Source organism: Pantherophis guttatus, chromosome 3 (assembly GCF_059756535.1).
Source record: "Pantherophis guttatus breed Tessera chromosome 3, ASM5975653v1, whole genome shotgun sequence".
In the NCBI taxonomy this organism is placed as follows: Eukaryota; Metazoa; Chordata; class Lepidosauria; order Squamata; family Colubridae; genus Pantherophis; species Pantherophis guttatus.
The window spans coordinates 84,529,708-84,552,174 of NC_142065.1; the positions used below are offsets into that span (position 1 = coordinate 84,529,708).

General features: G+C 35.8%; 1 protein-coding gene across 1 annotated transcript in view; it reads left to right on the forward strand.

Annotated features, from left to right (window-relative positions):
• DPYD (dihydropyrimidine dehydrogenase) overlaps positions 1–22,467 on the forward strand; it is a 584,219-nt gene that overhangs the window by 394,562 nt on the left and 167,190 nt on the right. The window contains exon 15 of the mRNA XM_034437263.3: positions 18,518–18,586. Coding sequence (XP_034293154.2) covers positions 18,518–18,586 — 69 coding nt within the window. The remainder of the gene's footprint in view (positions 1–18,517; positions 18,587–22,467) is intronic.

A 22,467-nucleotide genomic window follows, 5' to 3' on the forward strand; every position in this document is an offset into this window, starting at 1 on the left:
TTAAAAACCTGTAGATGTGTGAGCAAACAGGCCAGGGCTAAGTTTATGTGTGTGGGAATTTGTGGAAACACTTGTAAGAACGTTATACTGCCCATTTCTCTCTGATATTTATGCCCTTTGCTCCCTTCAGAGACAATACCATTGGCCAAGTCTAATGTTTCTGTCTCCCTGTGAAAGGTCAGAGAATGGTAAAATAATAGGAACAAACAGTGTAGGACTACAAGGAAAATATGCCTGTAATTCTCCTGATTTACCTATAAATTTTCTGAGCTGTTTACAAATCTATAGCAATACTTGAAATGGAATGAAGTTTAAATGGTAAAATTTTCGGGGATTTGTTTAGGTGATCTGCCTTATTTTAACATTAAAATGCTGGAAAACTCTGTAATCCAAGAGTAAAACCCATGGGATTGTTTTTCCATTTCCCTATCTAGCTTTTCAACTCATGTGTTAAGAATCAATGAGATGTCAGTACCCTGTTGTTAAGGTTTTGCTGCAGGTTAGAGTTTATGTGTTTGAAATATTGTAAAACTAGATATAAGCACTTTCTATTAGTTTTTTATTGTTTCTTGACCTCTTCTGCTCCCAACATACCAAGGCAATATCTTTAAAAAGTAAACTCTTTCTTTTGTTAAAAATTGGAAAAGCTAGTTGTGTCTGGCAATTAAGAGCAGGAACCCATTAGAATTTCTTATTACCCTGTTTCCCTGAAAATAAGCCCTCCCCTGATTATAAGACCAATCGGGCTTTTGAGCGCATGCACTAAAATAAACCTCCCCCCGAAAATAAGCCCTCCCCAAAAAATAAACCCTCCCTGAAAATATTTAAACACAGAGCTGGAAATCAGGTAAGATGGCAAGAGGAACCCCATCTTGCCCCATGTGCCCCAAAATAATAAGACCTCCCCGAAAATAAGGCCAAGCGCTTATTTCAGGGTTCAAAAAAATATAAGACAGGGTCTTATTTTTGGGGAAACACAGTAGTTTATTGAATGATGATGGCTAACTGCAAATGTTTTCAAAGTTACTGTCACAATGATACCATTTTTCCCTTTTAACTTCTTACAATATCTTTTTTCCTTTCCATTCTTTATCTAGCAATATTTGGACCTAAAGGAATAGTAATATGAAATAGCAAAGTTTGCAAGTTTAAGTTGAAACACAACTTTCTTCAACCTTCATTTAGCAAACCATACATAAATTTACAGATTTTACATTTCCATCTTCTTTCATTTGCTTCTTGCTTTAGCTAATATATTAATTTCGGTTTCTTTAAAGTTAGAGGTAGTGGTGACCTGAGGGATGTAGTGTGTGATGTAGAAATAGATCTCAGTTGGGTCTGTTTCACTTTGTTTAAACTCAGTAATAAGTCCTTTCTGTCAAATATACACTTTTTTTTTTTACAGAAAACTTTTTTTATTTTTATATGCAAATATTTATATGATTCTTTCCATAATATAAGCACTTCTGTGCAGTTTTCTATAAAATAAATGTATGTGGAACAACTTGCCTGCAGAAGTTGTGGATCCCCCAATACTGGAGGTTTATAAGAAAAGATTGGGCAACCATTTGTCTGAAATGATATAGGATTTCCTGCTTGAGCAGGGGGTTGGACTAGAAGACCTCCAAGGTCCCTTCCAAGTTATTCTGTGTACTCTGTACGTTCTGTGGTGCTTTAAAGTTTGTGAACCCCTTTGCACCTTCAGTATTTCTGCATAAGTATCATCTAAAAACACAATAACTCCTAAAATTATATTAAAAGAATCCAATTAAATAATGAGTCAAAATATTTACTTGTTCATTTATTTATTGAGGAAAATAGAATAGAATAGAATAGAATAGAATAGAATAGAATAGAATAGAATAGAATAGAATAGAATAGAATAGAATAGAATAGATTTTTTTTATTGGCCAAGTGTGATTGGACACACAAGGAATTTGCCTTGTGCATATGCTCTCAGGGTACATAGAAGAAAAGATACGTTAATCAGGAATCATAAGGTACAACATTTAATGATAGTCATAGGGTACAAATAAGCAATCAGGAAACAATATCAATATAAATCATAAGGATCCAAGCAACAAAGTTACAGTCATACAGTCATAAGTGGAAGGAGATGGGTGGTGGGAATGATGAGAAGATTAATAGTAGTGCAGATTTAGTAAATAGTGTGACAGTGTTGAGAGAATTATTTGTTTAGCAGAGTGATGGCGTTCGGGAAAAAACTGTTCTTGTGTCTAGTTGTTCTGGTGTGCAGTGCTCTATAGCATCATTTTGAGGGTAGGAGTTGAAACAGTTTATGTCCAGGATGCGAGGGGTCTGTAAATATTTTCACTGCCCTCTTTTTGATTGCAGTTTACAGGTCCTCAATGGAAGGCAGGTTGGTAGCAATTGTTTTTTCTGCAGTTCTAATTATCCTCTGAAGTCTGGGTCTGTCTTGTTGAGTTGCAGAGCCAAACCAGACAGTTATAGAGGTGCTGATGACAGACTCAATAATTCCTCTGTAGAACTGTATCAGCAGCTCCTTGGGCACTTTGAGCTTTCTGAGTTGGCGCAGAAAGAACATTCCTTGTTATGCTTTTTTGATGACGTTTTTGATGTTAGCTGTCCATTTTAGATCTTGGGATATGGTAGAACCTATAAATTTGAAGGTCTCTACTGTTGTTACTGTGTTGTCTAGTATTGTGAGAGGTGGAAGTATGGAAGGGTTTCTCCTAAAGTCTACCACCATTTCTACGGTTTTGAGTGTGTTCAGTTCCAGATTGTTCCAGTCGCACCATGAGGCTAGTTGTTCAACCTCCCGTCTGTATGCAGATTCATCATTGTCTCGAATGAGACCGATCCCTGTTGTGTCATCTGTGAACTTCAGTAGTTTAACAGATGGATCGTTAGAGATGCAGTCATTGGGTATACAGAGAGAAAAGGAGAGAGCACACAGCCTTGGGCGGCCCCTGTGCTAATTATACAGGTATCTGATGTGATTCTGCTTAGCTTCATGTGCTACTTCCTGTTTGTTAGGAAGCTTTTTTTTTTATTTGATTTATATGCCGCCCTTCTCCGGAGACTCAGGGCGGCTTACAATGCGTTAAGAATAGCCTTCATACTTTTGTATATTTATACAAAGTCAGCTTATTGCCCCCACAAACTAGCTCCTCAATTTACCTACCTTAGAAAGGATGGAAGGCTGAGTCAACCTTGAGCCTGGTGAGATTCGAATTTACAGTAATTGCAGACAACTGGTGTTAATCACAATGCTATCAGTCTGCTGAGCCACCAGGCCCTGTATGTCTGATCCACTTACAAGTGTTTTCAGCTACCTGTAGCTGGTTTAGCTTAGTTAGAAGAGTGTCTGAAATGATGGTATTGAATGCTGAACTAAAGTCTACAAAGAGGACCCTTGCGTAGGTCTTTGGAGATTCAAGATGTTGTAGGATGTAGTGCAGAGCCATATTAACAGCATAATCAGTTGATCTATTTGCTCGGTATGCAAATTGCAAGGGGTCTAATAGCAGATCCATGATGGTTTTCAAGTGGGAGAGCACTAGCCTTTCAAAGGTTTTCAAATGATCCAAAGCTGCATATCTATATGTGGAAAAATATGTGAACCTCTAGGATTATCAATTCATTTGAAAGGGACATTTAGAGTAGGTGTTTCAGTCAATGGGATGATAATCAGGTGTGAGTGTGGGAGGTCCGGTCTTATTTTAAGAACAGAATTCTGCATATTCTCCTCAGCATCATCTTACATGTTTTATGTAATTCTACAAGATTAGTTACAAGATTAGTTAAAACTGCAGTGCTTCATGTTGAAAGGCTCTGGAGTTCCTACTAGTTACGACTCTCTGCAGCTCCTTAAGCCAAACACATCCTATGCTAGGATCATCCTGCAGCTATAGAAGACAGTCACACAATCCTAGGAAAAGATTCAGTTACTTTAAGGAGTTGCTATGTTTGAATTCCTGCATGCTGTGAAGCATCTTATAGCACTTTATGGGCAGCCCTCGATTTATGATCACAATTGAGCCCAGAATTGTGGTTGTAAGGCATTGAATCCCATATCAGGGCACCGTGTGAATTTTACAACCATTTTTAAAATGCAGATTATCCAGTGGATAATTTAGCTGAAAAATTGGGGGTGGGGAGTGAGAAAAGGAGACCATATATAAATGTGAGCCACTTCCCAAGTACCCAAAATATGATCACATGACCTCAGGGCTGGTGCAGCAGTTATAACTTTGAGGACAGGTCATAAGTAACTTTTTTTAGTCCATTATAACTTCAAACAGTTATTAAGCAACTGATCATAAATCAAAGAATACCGGTGTTGCCTTTGTATCTGGAACAGTCCTTATTTATGAAAGCATATATTAATCTATAGTGTATTTTAATATATGTGAATAGAAACAGTGTTATGTAAGAAGAGCGTTGCCTTCTTTATTTGTACATAATAATAGTACACAGGTAATCCACAACTTATGACCATAATGAAACCTGCCCATAATACTCATCTTGATTTGTAAATGTGTTACCAGAAAGAGTCACACACATTTTTATTTATGTTGCTTTTCTACAAAGAGAAGGTGGAAAACCTTGATGCAGATACCTGGATTTTGTGCCTCTTCATCCAAGTGGTCAGGTTACTTCATAATGTAGGCTAATAATGTAGGACTGGAGGCTAAAACATACAAAGAACGGTTGCAGAAATTGGGTATGTCTAGTTTAATGAAAAGAAGGACTAGAGGTGACATGATAGCAGTCTTCCAATATCTAAGGGGCTGCCACAAAGAAGAGGGGGTCAACTACTCTCCAAAGCACCTAAAGACAGGACCAGAAGCAATAGATGGAAACTCATCAAGGAAAGAACCAACCTAGAACTAAGGAGAAATTTCCTGACAGTGGGAACTATTCAACAGTGGAACAACTTGACTCCCAAAGTTGTGGGTGCTCCAAGACTGGAGGTTTTTAAGAAGATGTTTTTTTGAAATGATACAGGGTTTCCCCCTTGAGCAGGGGGTTGACCTAGAAGACCTCCAATGTCCCTTCTTTTCTCTGTTATTCCATTATTCTATCATAATCCACAGCTGGGTCTTTTCATTCCAATGGAAGCAGTATTCCATTCCAGTGGAAGATAGCATTTTTTTAAAAAATTAACCATTGCTATTGATGGGACCAGGGATGGGTGGGGAGGATAGCTCTGTACCTAATCTTAAAATCAGTTATAATCAGCATCCTTTAATCTCTTTTAGTTTGGCATTCCTGAGATATACAGCACAAGAAGAATTATAGCACTGCATGATTATTAGCTTCCTTATTTCTTGCACTTCAGTGAAATATCTCTATTTACCTTTTGTGATTTTGCCTACACCTTTCTATGTCCTCATCCCACTGTGAACAAGTGCCAGTGTGCTTGTATTTAGAGATGTTGCTTTTTGAGATTATTTGCTTGCTGGAAGGATATTTGCTTTATTAAAAATAAACAATGATAACAAATACCTGTTACCTCTCAATCTGGACAAGTCAGGTAAAGTGCAAAAAAAAAATGACTAAGTCATTCTGCCCTTCTCCCCAAATTGTAATATTATGATTCCAAACTGAACAAAGAAAAACAAGTTGCTTCAATGCATACCCCAAATTATTATAAAACAAATTATATGAGAAAAATTTCCCCTTAAATTTAAATACAGTAATTCTGAATCGTCCAAAGGAGATTCTGGCAGCTTTCAGAAATAGAATATGCTTATTATATTTAACTCCTGGTGGGACTTTATTCATAGTATGGATTTGAAGAAGAAAAAGAATTAATCAAGATTGTTCACTTCTTCCTTCTATATAAAACATCTGTCTTTATGAAGAAGAACTTACAAGGAAACGTTTAGCCTTTTTAAAAAAGATTATTATTATTATTATTATTATTATTATTATTATTATTATTATTATTATTATTATTGATTTGATTTATATGCCACCCTTTTCTGGAGACTCAGGGCGGCTTACAATGCGTTAAGCAATAGCCTTCATACTTTTGTATATTTTATACCAAGTCAGCTTATTGCCCCCACAATCCGGGTCCTCATTTTACCTACCTTAGAAAGGATGGAAGGCTGAGTCAACCTTGAGCCTGGTGAGATTTGAACTTGCAGTAATTGCAGACAGCTGATGTTAATAACAGTGCTTTAGTCTGCTGCGCTACCAGGGCTCTTTTTAGATCGTGTCATAAAAATATCCCAATAAAGAAACAAGAGACAGTGATACAAGTAAACAATTCTTACTTTAAGATTCAGATATTTATTTCATGATTTGAATTATGAATAGCAATTTGAAACATGAATAGCCATCGTAACATTACTTACATCAACAACCCATTGCAATGATATCCAGAGACAATAGCTAGGTCCAACAAGGAATAGCTACAGCCAGTGGCCCCGATCTGAGACCTATCTTCTTTTATACCTTTCCATCTGCAACTTTCATTTCCTTCTTCCTTAACATCTTCAATGTTCCTTGTTAAAAATAGCTTCTGAAACTGTCCACTTTGTAGATTCATATTGCAGTATTGCGCTTGCACAGATTACAAATATTTCATTATCCTTAGGAAATCATTCTATCTGAAGCATTGATATGTATTATTTCACTTGAGGCTTACTATTATATCTTAGGCCTATATGATTTTAGCAGATCAGACTCAATTTTCCTTTTCTCACAATAGTTTGTATGTATTTTTTTTATTTTTCTATTTTTTGTGTTTTTAAATTCTTTTGTATCTCACCCTTGGCATTTAAGGTATAACTCTTTCATTGAGCACCTGGGTTCTCAGTTGTAAAATAGATTAAATTTTTGCCCTAATTGTCATTTAATTAGTTTAATTTTCTTTATTGATATGTGTTATTTTCTTTTGTATTTTTTTTATGATTTTGTACCTGTCGAGAAACATGTTCAAGTTAGAAAACCAGAAAACCATATCTGTGTTCTAAATACATATTTAGATTATTTTGGTATTTAAAATATTTAAACCAAATATTTAGATTTAATTTTATAACATTTAAGTTTTTTCTCTTATTTCCTGAGTTGCTGAATTCATTCATTTTTTTTAAACCAGACAGAATTTAATGAAATTTGTTCTTGGTTTCTAATTTATAAATTCAATTATAGTGGATTTAGTTGTCAATTAATATACAGTAATTTGAATCTATTTTAACACTGATTCCATCTTTCAAAATGATGTCAGATATTCTAATATGCAAATTTATATCAATGTCGGTTTGATTTTTTGTCATTTTAAAGTGCTTGCAAATATCTTGAAAAATTGATTTTTCTATTATTATTTTTTTTGCTTCTTTTTGAGGTTATATTGTATATTTATTTTTTTAAAAAATCCCAACAATAAGGGGGTGAATAAGTGCTCACAAAGAGTATCTGCCAATCATTTTACCAGCCAATTGTTAAAGATTTACCTATATACAGGTTTTCTTGTGAAATGTTAAGTTTTAATGCATGTTATGAATAAAATAAGGCTAGCAAGAGTTAAACTACATATTGGCCCTACTGCAAAAAGGGTTAAATTGTATACTGGCCTTGTACAGAATTTCTTACTGTCCTATCTTAAAGTGAAGAGGATTATAAGTCAGTAATGTCAAGATATCCTACATTACTTGTCTTTATCACTATGCAGAATCTTTTTTAGTAAGGCAGCATTGAAAGAATAGATTTATGGACTGAAAGTACATTGTTTAATATGTCCATATCCATCTAGATTGACAGTTTCCACAGACTTGAATTTCCCAGGGGAGCACAGTGTTACTGGTGTCAGTGGATGGCATCATTTACTTCAATACTCCATTATTAAATTGATAACAAGATAATTCCTCTGCTTCTCACAGGCATGACAGGGTTTACAACTGTTAACTCTCTTATTGCATGGGATTTGATGCTGTAAGAGCGTTTTAATAAGAAGCTTATTTTTATTTCAATCCAGTGACAAATCAAAATTTCAAGAAGGAAAAAAAATCACAATACATTTTTAAAGGTCTGTAGGACAAAAATATAGGAAAAGGCAAGTTTCAGTATCTGTGTGGTTTTTAAAAATGTTTTTTTCTATTTAAAAGAATCTCCTGATTATATTTAAATATTTATAATTTTAAGAGAATAATGTTTTTGTTTATTCCTGTAATAAGCATCCCCAAAATAATTTATAAACATTTCCACATATACAGATTTAAAAGTAGCTCACATCTATTTTCTAAATATGATTATCACAATCATCAGTAACCCAATGCAAACTTGATGCCTAGCAAACATTAAGGAATTATGTGTGCTTTACAGTTCCCTTTTTCATATAATATGGAAGATGATATAATAACAAGCAGTGGTGTTAATCATGATAAACTTGACATAAGTCATCTGTCAGTGTTCCAAGTAACATCCCCAACCAAGGCCAGTAGTTCCTCGAAGTTCCATTTTATTAGAGATGTCATATTGGCACATCTGGGAAAACTCAAATCTGAAAGCTCCCGGGTTTTCCCCACCCAAAGGAAAATCAAAGTCCCTTTCCCTGCACCCATATGTCCATCACATGGCCCAATCAATCCCCTATCCCAACTGGAGATGCCTCCCAGTCACACCACTCCAGGTGCAGACTGAACATCCTTGACTCCCAGAGAAAAGAATGTTGTTATGGCTAAATACTTATACCAACTCCATACAAACCCCCTCCCAGTTTCCCACAAACTAAATATGGCAGCCCTGAAGATCCATAAGAAAAGATGGCCTCCATCATTTTTGCTAACATGTTATGCTCTTCTTTGCAAATATAATGGACCAGAAAATTACGGGAAAAAATATTTCCCATTCTGAGCAGTGCATACATCTGCCCATCAATCTATGGTAGCTTTTCTTGCTGTTCATACTCCTCACTTCATGGTGTTATTAACTGATGCTAAGCAACCAAGAATAATAGTTCCATAGTTTCTGTCATTAACAAGATACACCGTGATAAGATGGGTGGCCAGTAAATTTTACAAACAAATTGTTCTGACCTAGGCTCCCTTAAAAAGCAGGAAGCAGGAATTGGTCCCGGCAAAACTTCTTTTATTTACACTATTGTGAATTAGTTTCATTCACAGTCAGCAAGGTTTGTCCAAACAGTTTTTCAAAGGAATATTTCTCAACGCACCTTATCTCATTTGACAAGCTGCCATGTAACTTGTTTCCAACCGCAGAGTAAGGCAAAACTTGGCACAGAGTCTCTTAGAGTCACGAACAGAACTTTCCACTCTTGAAACTACCGAACGCACGAATTGTTTCCTGCAAAAGCCCTCTCCCCGTTCGCTTCTCTTTTGGGAGGGGCCAATCATCTCCAAGGTGTGGCTTTACTCTCAAGCCGACCCTATTTTCTGAGTTGTTCTTGTCTTCTGGCAGCTCTGCAAATGTGCACACTGGGAATGGGCTCCAGCTGTTTCTCTGCCTCACTGCTGTCTATCTCCCTCTCTGCATCTGACGCAGAGCCCTCGTCCGAACTTTCCCCAGCCCCCAGGACTGGCCCATGTTCCTCTCCAACCTCCTCACTGTCTGACTCTGCTGCCAGCTCTGCTGGCCGCCAGCAGGCCACAACAGAAAGAAAGAGAGAGAGAGAGGGAGGGAGGGAGGGAGAGAGAGAGAGAGAGAAGTGGAGCTGAGTCAGACCTGATTTACCAGCTGGATGCTGAATATTGCACCAAGACAGCTCAGAGGGCCATACGAAGAGGTAGCTTGGAATTCTGTCAGTCTTACAGGAAACCTGGCTGAAAAGACTTTGTTCCTGGTGTTGAGCTACAAAGATGGGACAGGGATCTTTATGATGGTATGTCGTCCATCCCATTGACCAACATTCTTTTCACCTGCCCATTAGTCCATCAAGTCTTGCTCTGGATTTCATTGTAGAAATCACAAGCATGGGCCTGTGATAGAACAACATAATCCCTTCATATTTTGCATGGCATACAGCATTCTCAGTCCAGTGTTTAATATATGTGATGTACTAAAAATGAACTGGGGTGTATTCAAGGGTCTTCCCTGGCTAAGGGGAATCTGGAATGCCTCTTGGCTTACTAAGAAATAGAAAGTAATGAAATCAATTAACAGACTGCTATAGCATACTTAATGTAAATCTCACCATGAATGCAATTGACCACAAAGTCCTGAGTAAACTCGCTAACGGATTTTCTAGGTTACCCTTATGTAAGCTCAACTGATTCTCAAATGTGTATATAGTAACATATTTGTAAAAATGACAGTCACATATTTGAAGACATGATGTTCAGTTCCTATGGATTCTTTCTAAAAGGACTTCAATATTAATGAAGAATTTCTTGAGGTTATAGAGACATTATTTGATTGGTGTTTATGCTATCAGTTTCAATAATAACACTTTGCCTATAGTAATAAGTGTCAATAATTTATCTATCCATCTCTCTCTCTTTGCCTTTAATAACATTAGAAGTTGGTTTAGTGGATGTTATATTTGTATTGGATATATAAATAGACACCATATCGTACAGTAATGAGCAAGATGAGGAAGGATTAGTTTTACAGTTAGATTTATATGGATTGGATTTGGCTTCTCCATATCCTGTACAAATGCTATATTTATGCTGCAGTTCACTTATAGTTTAAGATGTATCACATTTTCCTGGTGGGTGGAATAGGTGGATCATGTTCCCTTATGTGCCAGAGAATTAATTATTGAACAGGTCAGATAAAATAATAGTTTGTATATTTATCAGAAGAGAAAGATAAAAACCCCACTGAATTATCTTTCTTAAATATTTTTTCCTATCTAACTTTATTACATGGAGAAAGCAGTTTTTTAGATATAAGAAAAGTATAATGGGTTATATTGTATAAGGGAGATATAATTTTAAATTATATGTATATTCTAAAAATGTAAGGAGAAGAAAAATATTAATTCCATTAATCTTTTTAAATCCACACTGAAGTCATAGGAACACACAAAGTTGAAATGAGATATCTGTTTTGAGTCACTCTGTAACTTAAATGGGTGATCTCCAAATTTGATAATAAATAAATAAATTCAATCAGAAACTGCTATTTTTATCTTATAAATGCAAAATTAATGGAAATAATGAAATCACAATGTTGAAATATATATTCCTTAATTATAAGCTATGAGTTTCGTATTTTTGAAATAATTACCATTGTACTTATATAGTTTTCTGCTACTTGAAGAAGGGTTACAGATAGAAATAGAGTTTTACAAAATGATATTGTTTTCAAAATCCATATTCTTTTTTTGTGTGTAATCTTCTAAGTTGAATAAGAGGCATAATATGACTGTAACCTTGTTGCTGGTATCCTTAAGATTTATATTGACTGTTTCCCTATTACTATCAAGACAAGTTCCTTGTGTGTCCAATCACACTTGGCCAATAAACAATTCTATTCTATTTTATTCAGTGATTAATCATTTTGCTAACAATATTGTTTGTAAAAGCAAAATCAAAACCTGAGAAGGATTAACTCTTTGTACATGAATAGCAAAAAGACTAGTAATTTGCATTATTGCCATGAGAGGCATACAGGTATTCCTCAAGTTTCAACAGCAATTGGGATTGGGAACTCCATCATTAAACCAAATGGTCATAAGGTGAAACCTAATGTAACCATATTGCTTAATGATGTCATAACTTTCAATGGTTGTTGATCATAACTCAATACTATTTGTACTGACTTGCATGTTAGTCTCTAGATTTAGTGATCTTAGCTTGCAGAGAAAAGTGTGAGCCTTGTTTGAGATGAAACTGGGCTGAGGTTATATTTATCGTATACTCATCTAAAGATTCCCAAACTGATTGGTATTTTCTTTATCATTAGCAGGGAGTATGCATATGACAAAGGTACAACTAAAGCTGTTCACCTTACCTAGATGTTTTCTATCTTACAAATAAGTAGAGTGGCCATAAAAGAAGGAAAGAAAAGGTAAAATGTATTTGAAGACATAAGTGGACATAAAGAAAGATGATGTGTAAACTGCTTGGAACAAAACATCATAATCAGTGGTGGAATTCAAAAATTTTTTACAACTGGTTCTGTGGGCGTGACTTGGTGGATGTAGTGTGGCTTAGTGGGCATGGCAGGGGAAGGATACTGTAAAATTTCCATTCCCACCCCACTCTGGGGCAAGCCAGAGATGGTCTTTGCTGATTTTCTGAACTACTCAAAATTTCCGCTACCGGTTCTCCAGAACTTGTCAGAACCTGCTGGATTTCACCCCTAATCATAATCAGTATGTGGGATTAAGCTACTAGGAATTATAAAAATGGAGAATGAGAGGGAAATGCATGCAAAAGAATGAGGGTGAGAGGACAATATTCATATATTATGTATATAGAGAAAAAGATGGATACAAAAATGTAGTCAAAGAGATCAAGGAACAGTTAAAATTAAAAGAGATAAAATGCAGGGTAATTTTGCTGTAAATACAAGATTTTAGTACTGGGAGAAGAGAAAGAAATTTCCAAGAAGGTGAATGCATGTATAAATAACTAATGAAAGTAGCTGGAATGAAACTGAAATAAAGAAAAGTGGAATATTGTATGGAAATAACAATGATACAAAAAAGAATAGAACTGAAAGGTACGCTATAAATGTTCAATATATAACACAAGTAAAACATTCTTCTAGAAAGATCTGTTGTGAGGAGTGACCCAGATTGTTGAGGGCAATAGGCTGACTCTGTAAACTGCTTAGAGAGGGCTGTAAAAGCCCCGTGAAGCGGTATATAAGTCTAGGGGCTATTGCTATTTGTTATTAGAGGTGAAGATGAATGTGTCTAAGAGTACATGTATAAGATTTCTGTCCACATCATTATATGGAAGTGAGAATTGAGCATCTTAGGAGAAAAGTAAAAATAATTTGAGTGCAGTGGGTATGGAGGTCTTAAAAAGTACATATGGTAAAAGAAAAAGAGGTAAGATCTAAACTGAACAGGTGCTGAATGACTGTGGACTGAATAAAAAAGTGAGTGGTCAGTACAAAAGAAATATGTTGAGATGGTTTGATCAAAGAGAATGAAAAAAGATTGAATTGCAAGACAAATATATGACAGAATAGTGCACAGGTCAAGATGAAGGAGAAGAGTGAGTATGTCATAGATGAGTGGAGTTGATGAGCTGTTCAAGATGACAGAGGTGAGATATTTAAAGAACAAAAGGCAATGAGTCTAAGATGTTCCTGTTACATATTAATTCAGTGTTACATTTTCAGAATAGGGGTTTCTATCTCAAAATATAGCCAGATTCTTAAAATATTGATTCTTAGTATGGTGGCAGTGTGAAGAGACTGTGAAGATCAGCATATTTAAAAATGTAACTGAAGAACTTTAAGAGATTCAACTAAGTTCAGAAAGCACATTAACCAGTATAATTGCAGGGAAGGGAATCTGAAAATGTTTTATGTTGTAATAATTATAATGCAGTCACTCTAAACCATTTAATCCAACCTGTTTTTACTCAAATGGATTTTTGATATTGACTAATTTGGATCTAAACCTGTTTAAGTGCAATTAAGAGGCATTAAATGGCATAAATAGTTCTGAATATCTCTTTAAAAATAAATGAAAAAGAATGCCTAATATTACATTTCCAGTCAAGCTATGTTAAGATTAAACCACTCCTAATCATACATATGGCAGTAATCCAATTAGTCATTTTTCTTTTTCTTCTTGCACTCCCTCATTTAAAATAAAGACTTTTGGACAGAATTGTCAATCAGTACTTTCCCACAGGGAAGATTTAAATCAGATCTTTGAAATAATTTTGATAAAACACAGCCTAACCCTCATTCAGCTATTATGAAGCTATAAAGACATGGGCTATTGTTGCTGTCAGATAAAAGTTAATAGTACATTTCAGTGAAATCACAATTTGTTCCAACAAAGGGAGGGTAATGGGTGAAATATATATTAGTTACTGTGCCTTTCACAAATGCTGGAGTGCAACAGTTGGATACTTAAAAACTTACTGCAACCACCCCCACAAAAAAATTCTATATCAGGGATGCTAAACTCACGGCCTGCAGGCTGGATGTGTCACGCACTGGTCATGTCCACGCCTTGTTTAGTGAAGGGGGAAAAAGTCACGATATGTTATGTGACGCTGCCATGATGACGTGAGTTTGACACCCCGTTCTATATCATATGAAGATTCAGTTTTATTGTGACATAATTATGTACTTCTGTGATAGCCTAAGCTGTGTGTGAGGGAGATTTTTAAAAGCATAAGCATCTATAGATTTAGGAGCAATATCCCAGCGACTGGTAAGATCCCACAGAGTCGGTCTCCTCCGGGTCCCGTCAGCTAAACAATGTCAGCTGGCGGGCCCGCAGGGGAGGGCCTTCTCTGTGGCTGCCCCAGCTCTCTGGAACCAATTACCTCCTGAGGTCCGGACCGCCCCCACCCTATTGGCCTTCTGCAAAGCGGTGAAGACCTGGCTCTTCTGGCAGGCCTGGGGCCGTTGATCTTGTTATAATGATCTTGCGAGACCCGGCCACGAATTGGAGTGCATGTGTTTTAATGTTTTTAAATTTTTTAATGTTTTAATGTTTTTCTTTTTATCATTTTTAATGGGATTGTTCGCATTCTTTTATTCTTTGTTGTAAGCTGCCCAGAGTCCCTTGGGAGTTGGGCGGCATAGAAATGCGACAAAATAAATAAATTAAATAAATTATGCATCAACAAAAACATCCAAGATGAAGGATATATTTAGTGTCTTGCCCCTTTTCAATACTTATGCTTAACTGAATTTAATTTTGTCTTATTATTTCGAATGCACAGTAGGCCTGCAGGATTTATTCCTGTCATGTCTGTCTATCTTTCTATATACTTATCAGCAAGGAGAATGTACATAGTCGTGGAGGCTCCACAAAATTATTTTTAGGAGGCAAGAAGCTTATCTCTTTTCAAGAGTGTGCTGCCAGGATCACAGGTTGTTTAGCTGGAAAGTAGGTGGACATAGGCCGCCTTCTAAAACACCACCACAAAATAAAATAAGCAGAAGAAACAAGATTTTAAATAAGGTTCTGAACAGAGGCTGCTCTCATCTAACCATTTGCTTATAACAGGAGAGAAGAATGCAAAACACAGCATGTAGAAGGGAATGTGAATAGAACTCTTTGCACCTTAGTCATGTTTCTAAACTAAAAATGCTATGTCACACTCAACTACATTACTTTTACTCATGTGGAGGCTCCAAATAAACCCTTTGTTTACTGAGAAAAGTAAGTATTTTGTAGAATTTCCAAATTGATTGAGAAACACAGAACTAATATACCTGAACTCAACTTTTAAAGGACTTTAAAACTTTTATCAAATATAATATTTGCAAGAAACATAAATTCAAACAATAGATTAATGAATAGAACATGGACATGAAAATTGTGCATAGAGAAAAAAATCTGAAAATTACAGTAGAAGCATGTGGGACTCATATTTTACTTTGAAGAGTAAATCTGGTTCCTTCAGATGCATTACTTCTTTAATCAGTGCAGAAAATAATTTTCAATGAATTGGATAGCAGTAAACATTAATCAAAGACAAATCTTCGTTTATTTCCACAGTGTTTACACATGGGCAGTTTTACAGTACATAGGAATGTCTGGAATCCAGACATTTGGAAAATAAATATGCCACATATCCATGCAAGGGATTTTTTAGGTAAAAAGAGTTACTTTGATTATACACTTCAGAGAACAGTATGACATTACATATTTCTGAAAAATAAAGGATGATTCAAGGGAAAAAAAAAGAATCCTTGGCAAATCGGTATAATAAATTAATAAATTAAAACAATTGATTAATGAAAGCATCCCAAAATCTAAGGAATTTTTCACCATCTCTTTCTTTTAACATTCCATTGTCTCAAAGCACTGATGCCAGCAGACATATTTTCTTCTTATTATTTCTAATCAAAATCCTCTATTTTTCTTGCTACCCAAAAAAGTTTTTCTTGCTACCCAACAGTCTCACCAAATTTTCAGTCTAATGTGGCATAAGTGTCAGAGTTTCCAGATGTAGAATTACACATTTGTAGGCATAAAATTGTAGGCACCACACACTTGGTTTAGAATAGAATAGAATAACAGAGTTGGAATGGACCTTAGAGGTCTTCTCGTCCAACTCCCTGCTTAGGCAGGAAACCCTACACCACTTCAGACAAATGGTTATCTAATCTCTTCTTAACTTCCAATATTGGAGCATTTACAACTTCTGGAGGCAAGTTGTTCCATTGATTAATTGTTCTAACTGTCAGGAAATTTTTTCTCAGTTCTAAGTTGCTTCTCTCCTTGATTAATTTCCACCCATTGCTTCTTGTTCTACCATCAGGTGCTTCGGAGAATAGTTTGATTCCCTCTTCTTTGTGACAACCCCTGAGATATCGGAACACTGCTATCATGTCACCCCTAGTCCTTCTTTTCATAAGACACATAAACTGTACTTGTGCATTTTGTTTTTCTTGCCTAAATGTAGAGCCTTACTATTTTCACCACTGAATTTCATTTTGTTAGATAGTGCCCAATGTTCAAGTCTGTCAAGATCCTTCTGTATCTTAAGCCAATCTTCTGGAGTGTTGGCTACTCCTGCTAGCTTGGTGTCATCTGCAAATTTGATGAATTCCCCATCTATCCCCTTGTCCAAATCATTGATGAATATGTTGAAGAGTACTGGGCCTAAAACAGAGCCCTGGGGTATCCCACTGCATACTTCCCTCCACGTAGATGCAGTTCCATTGAGGACTACACATTGAGTGTGGTTGGTCAGCCAGTTACGAATCCATCTTGTGGTGGTGCTGTCTAACCCACATTTTCTATTTTATCAAGTGGCAGGTTATGGTCTACTTTGTCACATGCCTTACTGAAGTCCAAGTAAATTATATTGACAGCATTCCTCTGGTCCACTAGTTTTGTCAGTTTGTCAAAGAATGCAATAAGATTAGTCTGGCATGATCTGTTTTTGACAAACCCATGTTGGCTTTTGGTTATTACTTTGTTTGCTTCTAGGTGTTTGCTTATCTGTGTTTGTTTATCTGTTTGCTTATCTGTAGTTTGTTATCTGTGCTATGATGTATGTTGCTCTACAAATAATAATTTTAAAAGAATTCACAATATGTTGGCTAGATATTGAGAGTTCTAACGTGAAGGTGAATTGTATATTGCTGAATGGACAGTCGAGTAGCTGTTAATGATAGATTTTCCAACACCACAAGCTAATACTAAAATGGTCCTTAGGTTGCTTGGCTCTCAGTTTGAATGCATGTCTATACATATACAAATGCACCTAAACACTATCAGGTATTATGAGAATGTGTAAAAAAATTGAAGCTGGGCAATAGCCCTATGTCCTCTTTCTTTGTTGTATAACATCCAGAGACTCAGTTGATTGGAGTGTCTATTAATATTTCAAATAAACATTGCAAATAAATCATACACACAAATGTTACTATTGGGGGCAAATGGTTATTCACTGTCTGAAGGAAGGAAACCAATCCAGGATTTTGTGTGCAAACTTTTACATGCAAAACTTCTAAATCTCAGTGTGGAAATTTCACAGGTGTATACACAAAAAAATGACTCTGGCTTGCAGAGATTTCACCTATCAGGATATTCTTACTTATTTAAAATCATCTCTCAAAGCTTGGAGGCAATCAATTCTTTAGTTTTTCTGTTATAGTGGTAATTGTTTTTACCCACTAGTGACTTTTCATGAGAAACTACAGTGCAATGATTTTCCATTGTCTTCTGCATCCCTGTTTATTTTTTTTGTATGGATGTATTTTATCATCGCCAATATATATCTGCCACAGCTGTTCTAGCCTACATGCTTCCATTTGTAGTTGCTACTGGTAGAGCAGCTGCTTTCTATCAGAGTTAATCTTATTACCTGTCAAGTCACGGCACTGGATATATTGTTGTCAATATATTTCTTGCATGTTAGGGTTACTACATTCTTCTAGGAATCTCATATTTGTTCACAGTTGTTATTTGACACACTTATATCACAGCTAACCATTATATCTAAGAGCTATTCCATATATCCAGTACCTGAGATGGACATTGTACCCACAAGATTTCTATGAATGGGATGAAGTTTTAATCAGTAGGACTGAAAGACATTTAAAGTTTTCCATTTGTCAATTTGTTTTAATGTAGATTTCAAAATACCTGTAGTCAGTTTAAGAGTATATTGTCCATTCAGTTCTCAATTATATCTCTGACAGTTTCTCATGTATCTTCCATGTACTTTCTTCAAATTATTTTAGAAAGGCATATTAAAAGAGATTTGATGTAATCCATTTTATACATTTACCTGAGACTAAGATCAATTGAATTTAATAGGACTTGTTCTTCAATAGATACCCATAGCAGAAAAATGCAATTGTAGTTAAACAATAGAGACAGAAGATTTTCAAACAGATTTTCCTAACTTTAGTTTATTATCTAGACAACTGAATTTCATACTTATCTTTTCAGATTGTCATTGCCAGCATCATGTGCAGCTATAATAAGAATGATTGGACTGAGCTTTCAAAAATGGCTGAGGTAATGACTTACTAATATGCCTTCTCTTTTCTCCCTCTTTCCTCTTTTCTTTCTTTCCCCTTACTCTGTAATTGTGTAAAAGAAGAAATTCAAATGAAAAATGAGGGTTTAAAATGTATCTGTGATTACTTGTTTGTTCTGTGTTTTCATTAAAATGATAGAAATGTAAATTAAATGAATCTATTCCATAGAAATGGTCCCCTGGACTTTGCATGCTACCTGAAAATTCTGTAGCCTTTGAATTTCTATGCTTTTTTATTTGCATTTTAAGCAACATGCATATTATGACGGATGCCTTGATAAAATTTAATTCTACCTTTGAGAACCTAACTTGATCTTACTTTGCCTTCAGGCACTCCAGTTTGACAGCAGTGGAAGAAATTTTGAATATAAAACTCTTGAATATTTAAAATATAAAAGGCTCGTTTAATGCTGTTCTGGTTCTAATACAAATTTACAATAAAGGAGGAGAAAAAATACCACATAAAAGTTGCTGTACATAATAGCACTTTGTTGGTTTTTCTATACTTTAAATACCATCTTGCACAAATGAAAGTAACTTTGTCAAACATTTGGAATTTGTAGCTTATACATATTGTATAGCTATATATGTGTGTGTGTGTGTGTGTGTGTGAAATGTTGCCAAAATACTCTCAATCTTACATGGGAAAAGACCCGAATAAACCAAGACTTACATATATATGTGTGTGTGTGTGTGTGTGTGGTTTCGTAGATTTTCACGGGTAGAGGTATGGAAGTCTTGGCATATTCAGGTCTTTTCCCATGTAAGATTGAGAATATCTTGGCGACGTTTCGACGAGGTCCCACTCGTCATCTTCAGGCTGGTGCCTTTGGCTTCGTGCCTGTTCTTTGCTTGCACAGCAAAGCCGAAGGCACAAGCCTGAAGATGACGAGTGGGACCTTGTCGAAACATCGCCAAGATACTCTCAATCTTACACGGGAAAAGACCCGAATACGCCAAGACGTGCATACACGCACACACACACACACACACACACACACATACATATACATACAGACGTGTGTCTATATATACATATATATACATATACATATACATATGTATACACACACATACACACACACTGCTGTACAACAGTATTTGGTATATGTAAATTTAGAAAGTGAAATTTGATTGTGCTTTTAATATATAATTGTGCTGTGTGTACCCTGACCTATCCAGTATCCTAGAAGCAAGAAAACTATTGCAGTTTTACAAACTGTCACAATCACCTGTTATGTATGGGCCTATAAAAAGAACATTTTTAAAAATGTTAAACATTTCACTGTCAAGTATTTGTGACCTTCCAGGTACATAAATTCTAGAGGGTAGTCAGTCTGGTCTCCACAGGAGGCCAACCTATATATACAAAAGGTCAACTTGTCACAGAAGTGGAGAACAAAAATAACAACAGCACATGCATAGGTTAAGACGTTCAAGAGGAGAGGAAAGGCTTTAAGAAAATTATGGATAGCATTTTTCATGATTGGTCTCTTTGGAATTTGTGAACCATCACTACACAGCATGCAAAAATCATTTCTGTCACTCAGAAGTACAAATTGCAAATCAAGTTCTAATTTTGTCAGATTTTTTTAAATCAAACATCCTGGCTTATTAAATCAGAATAAGCATGTAAGACTGGGTGGAGTTAGGCCAAATTTCTTTTTTTTAAAAAAAATTGATCCTTAAATCATTTTTGGAGTTATACAATTGATTTTGAGAAGACTAGACCTCCTGCAAACAATCCAAAGAGATGCATCTATGGTTGCTATTAGTTAAGCTAATGTCTTATTTATTATTTGTTTGCTTAGTAAAATTAAAATATTGAATACATCTTTTTATGTAGCCATTTTAACTGGTATACAAATAACATTATTAAGACACAGCTATCAAATTATAATAATTAAAAATGTTAATATAAAATTATGTAGTCACTAAGAGTTTACATCAACTTAATATCACATAATCATCAATATAGAACAGGAACAGGGAGGTGGATACAAACACACACACACACACATATATCTCACATATATAAAATACATAAACACATACTGTATATACATTCATATACAACATACATGTATATGCATTCATATAATACATGTTCTGTGCTAAGAGTGATTGGATTGGTCATCAAAGAGTCAGGACCAAGCCAACTATTGGAGGTCTTGGGTGACAAATAGCTATAAGACTCAGAATTGTTGGCTGTGCAACCATGGCCAGAACTTGCAGGACCTCTGAAAGAAAATGTGTTTATCTGTCACAAATATACAAAGCTTGAAAACAAAATAAAATCAGTCAACACTTCATGAAGAAGAAACAGTACAGTTCTGAGCACAGCTATGGGGCAACCCAAAAAATTTCAACAAAAAAATGCAGCTTAGATAAAGGAGGTGGATAAGAATTAAAAAATAAGCTGAAATGAAAGAACTTGTAATAACAGCAGAAATGGTGGGAGAAAGGCAAGAAAGTTCAAGAATTCATCGGCATTACAAGAAGTAAAACTGCATGTTCTTGATTGAAACATCTGTCTAGTTTACACCAATTCATTGCCAATCAGTTTAACAACCAACTGTAAGAAGGTGAAACTGAATCACCTGATAATGAAAGATCCAACAACAGGGGAAGTACCAGGCAACTATAGGAAAATCACCTGCTTACCAACAGATTGCTAATTGATGTGGAAGCCGATGCAATCCAACAGCATTTAGTTGAAGACAAGGTTTCTCCATTTGAGCAAAAGAAAACTTCCTAAATAGCAGAGGAACAAAAGATCAGATCCCAGTTGACAAGATGATTTTGGAAAACTGCAAGAGTAGAAAGAGCACTTGATGTAGCTTGGATTGATTACAAGAAGGCATTTAACTTCCTGCCACATGATTGGATAATCTAGTGCCTAGAAATAACAGAAGTCATGAGAAGCTTTGTGCAAAGATCAGTAGCACAATGCAAGACACAGTTGCTGGTCAATGGAGATAGATTGGGAGTGATTACTACCCTGTTTTCCCAAAAATAAGACATCCCTTGATAATAAGCCCAATCGGGCTTTTGAGTGCATGTGCTAAAATAAGCCTCCCCCTGAAAATAAGCCCTCCCCAAAAATATTTAAACGCAGAGCTGGAAATCAGGTAAGATGGCAAGAGGAGTGCCATCTTGCTCCACACACCCCAAAATAATAAGATCTCCCTGAAAATACGGCCCAGTGCTTATTTTGGAGTTCAAAAAAATGTAAGTCAGGATCTTATTTTCGGGGAAACACGGTATCAAGAGAGGACTCTTTCAGGGAGACTCACTTTTACCACTACCATTTGTCACTGAACTGATTCCTCTGTCAACAATACTGAACAAGTCAAACTATGGCTATCAAACAGCAAAAACATCTATCAGGTTATCCCATCTCCATTTCATGGATCATCTGAAGCTATATGGAAAAACACCATCTGAAATAGAATTGCTATTCAATGTTGTATATGTGTGTGTATGTGTGTATGTGTGTGTGTGTGTGTGAGGCTTTTCAATGGACCGGACAATGGGCTCACCATCAACAGCAGAAAATAATGAAAACTAAAGGAATCAAGATGTCTTAATGTTAAATAACATTAAGAATCTGAATGAAGATGAATATTGCAAATATTTTGGCATCCTTCAAGCTAACAACATCAAGTACACTGAAGTAAAACAGAAGGTTAGAAGCAGGGGTGAAATCTAAAATTTTTCCCTACCGGTTCTGTGGGCGTGGCTTGGTGGGGGCGGTGACCTGTGACTGAGTGGGTGTGACCAACTCAATGTCACTCATAGCCATGCCCACTCAGTCCCAACATCCCCTTCCACCAAGCCACGCCCATAGAACCCGGTA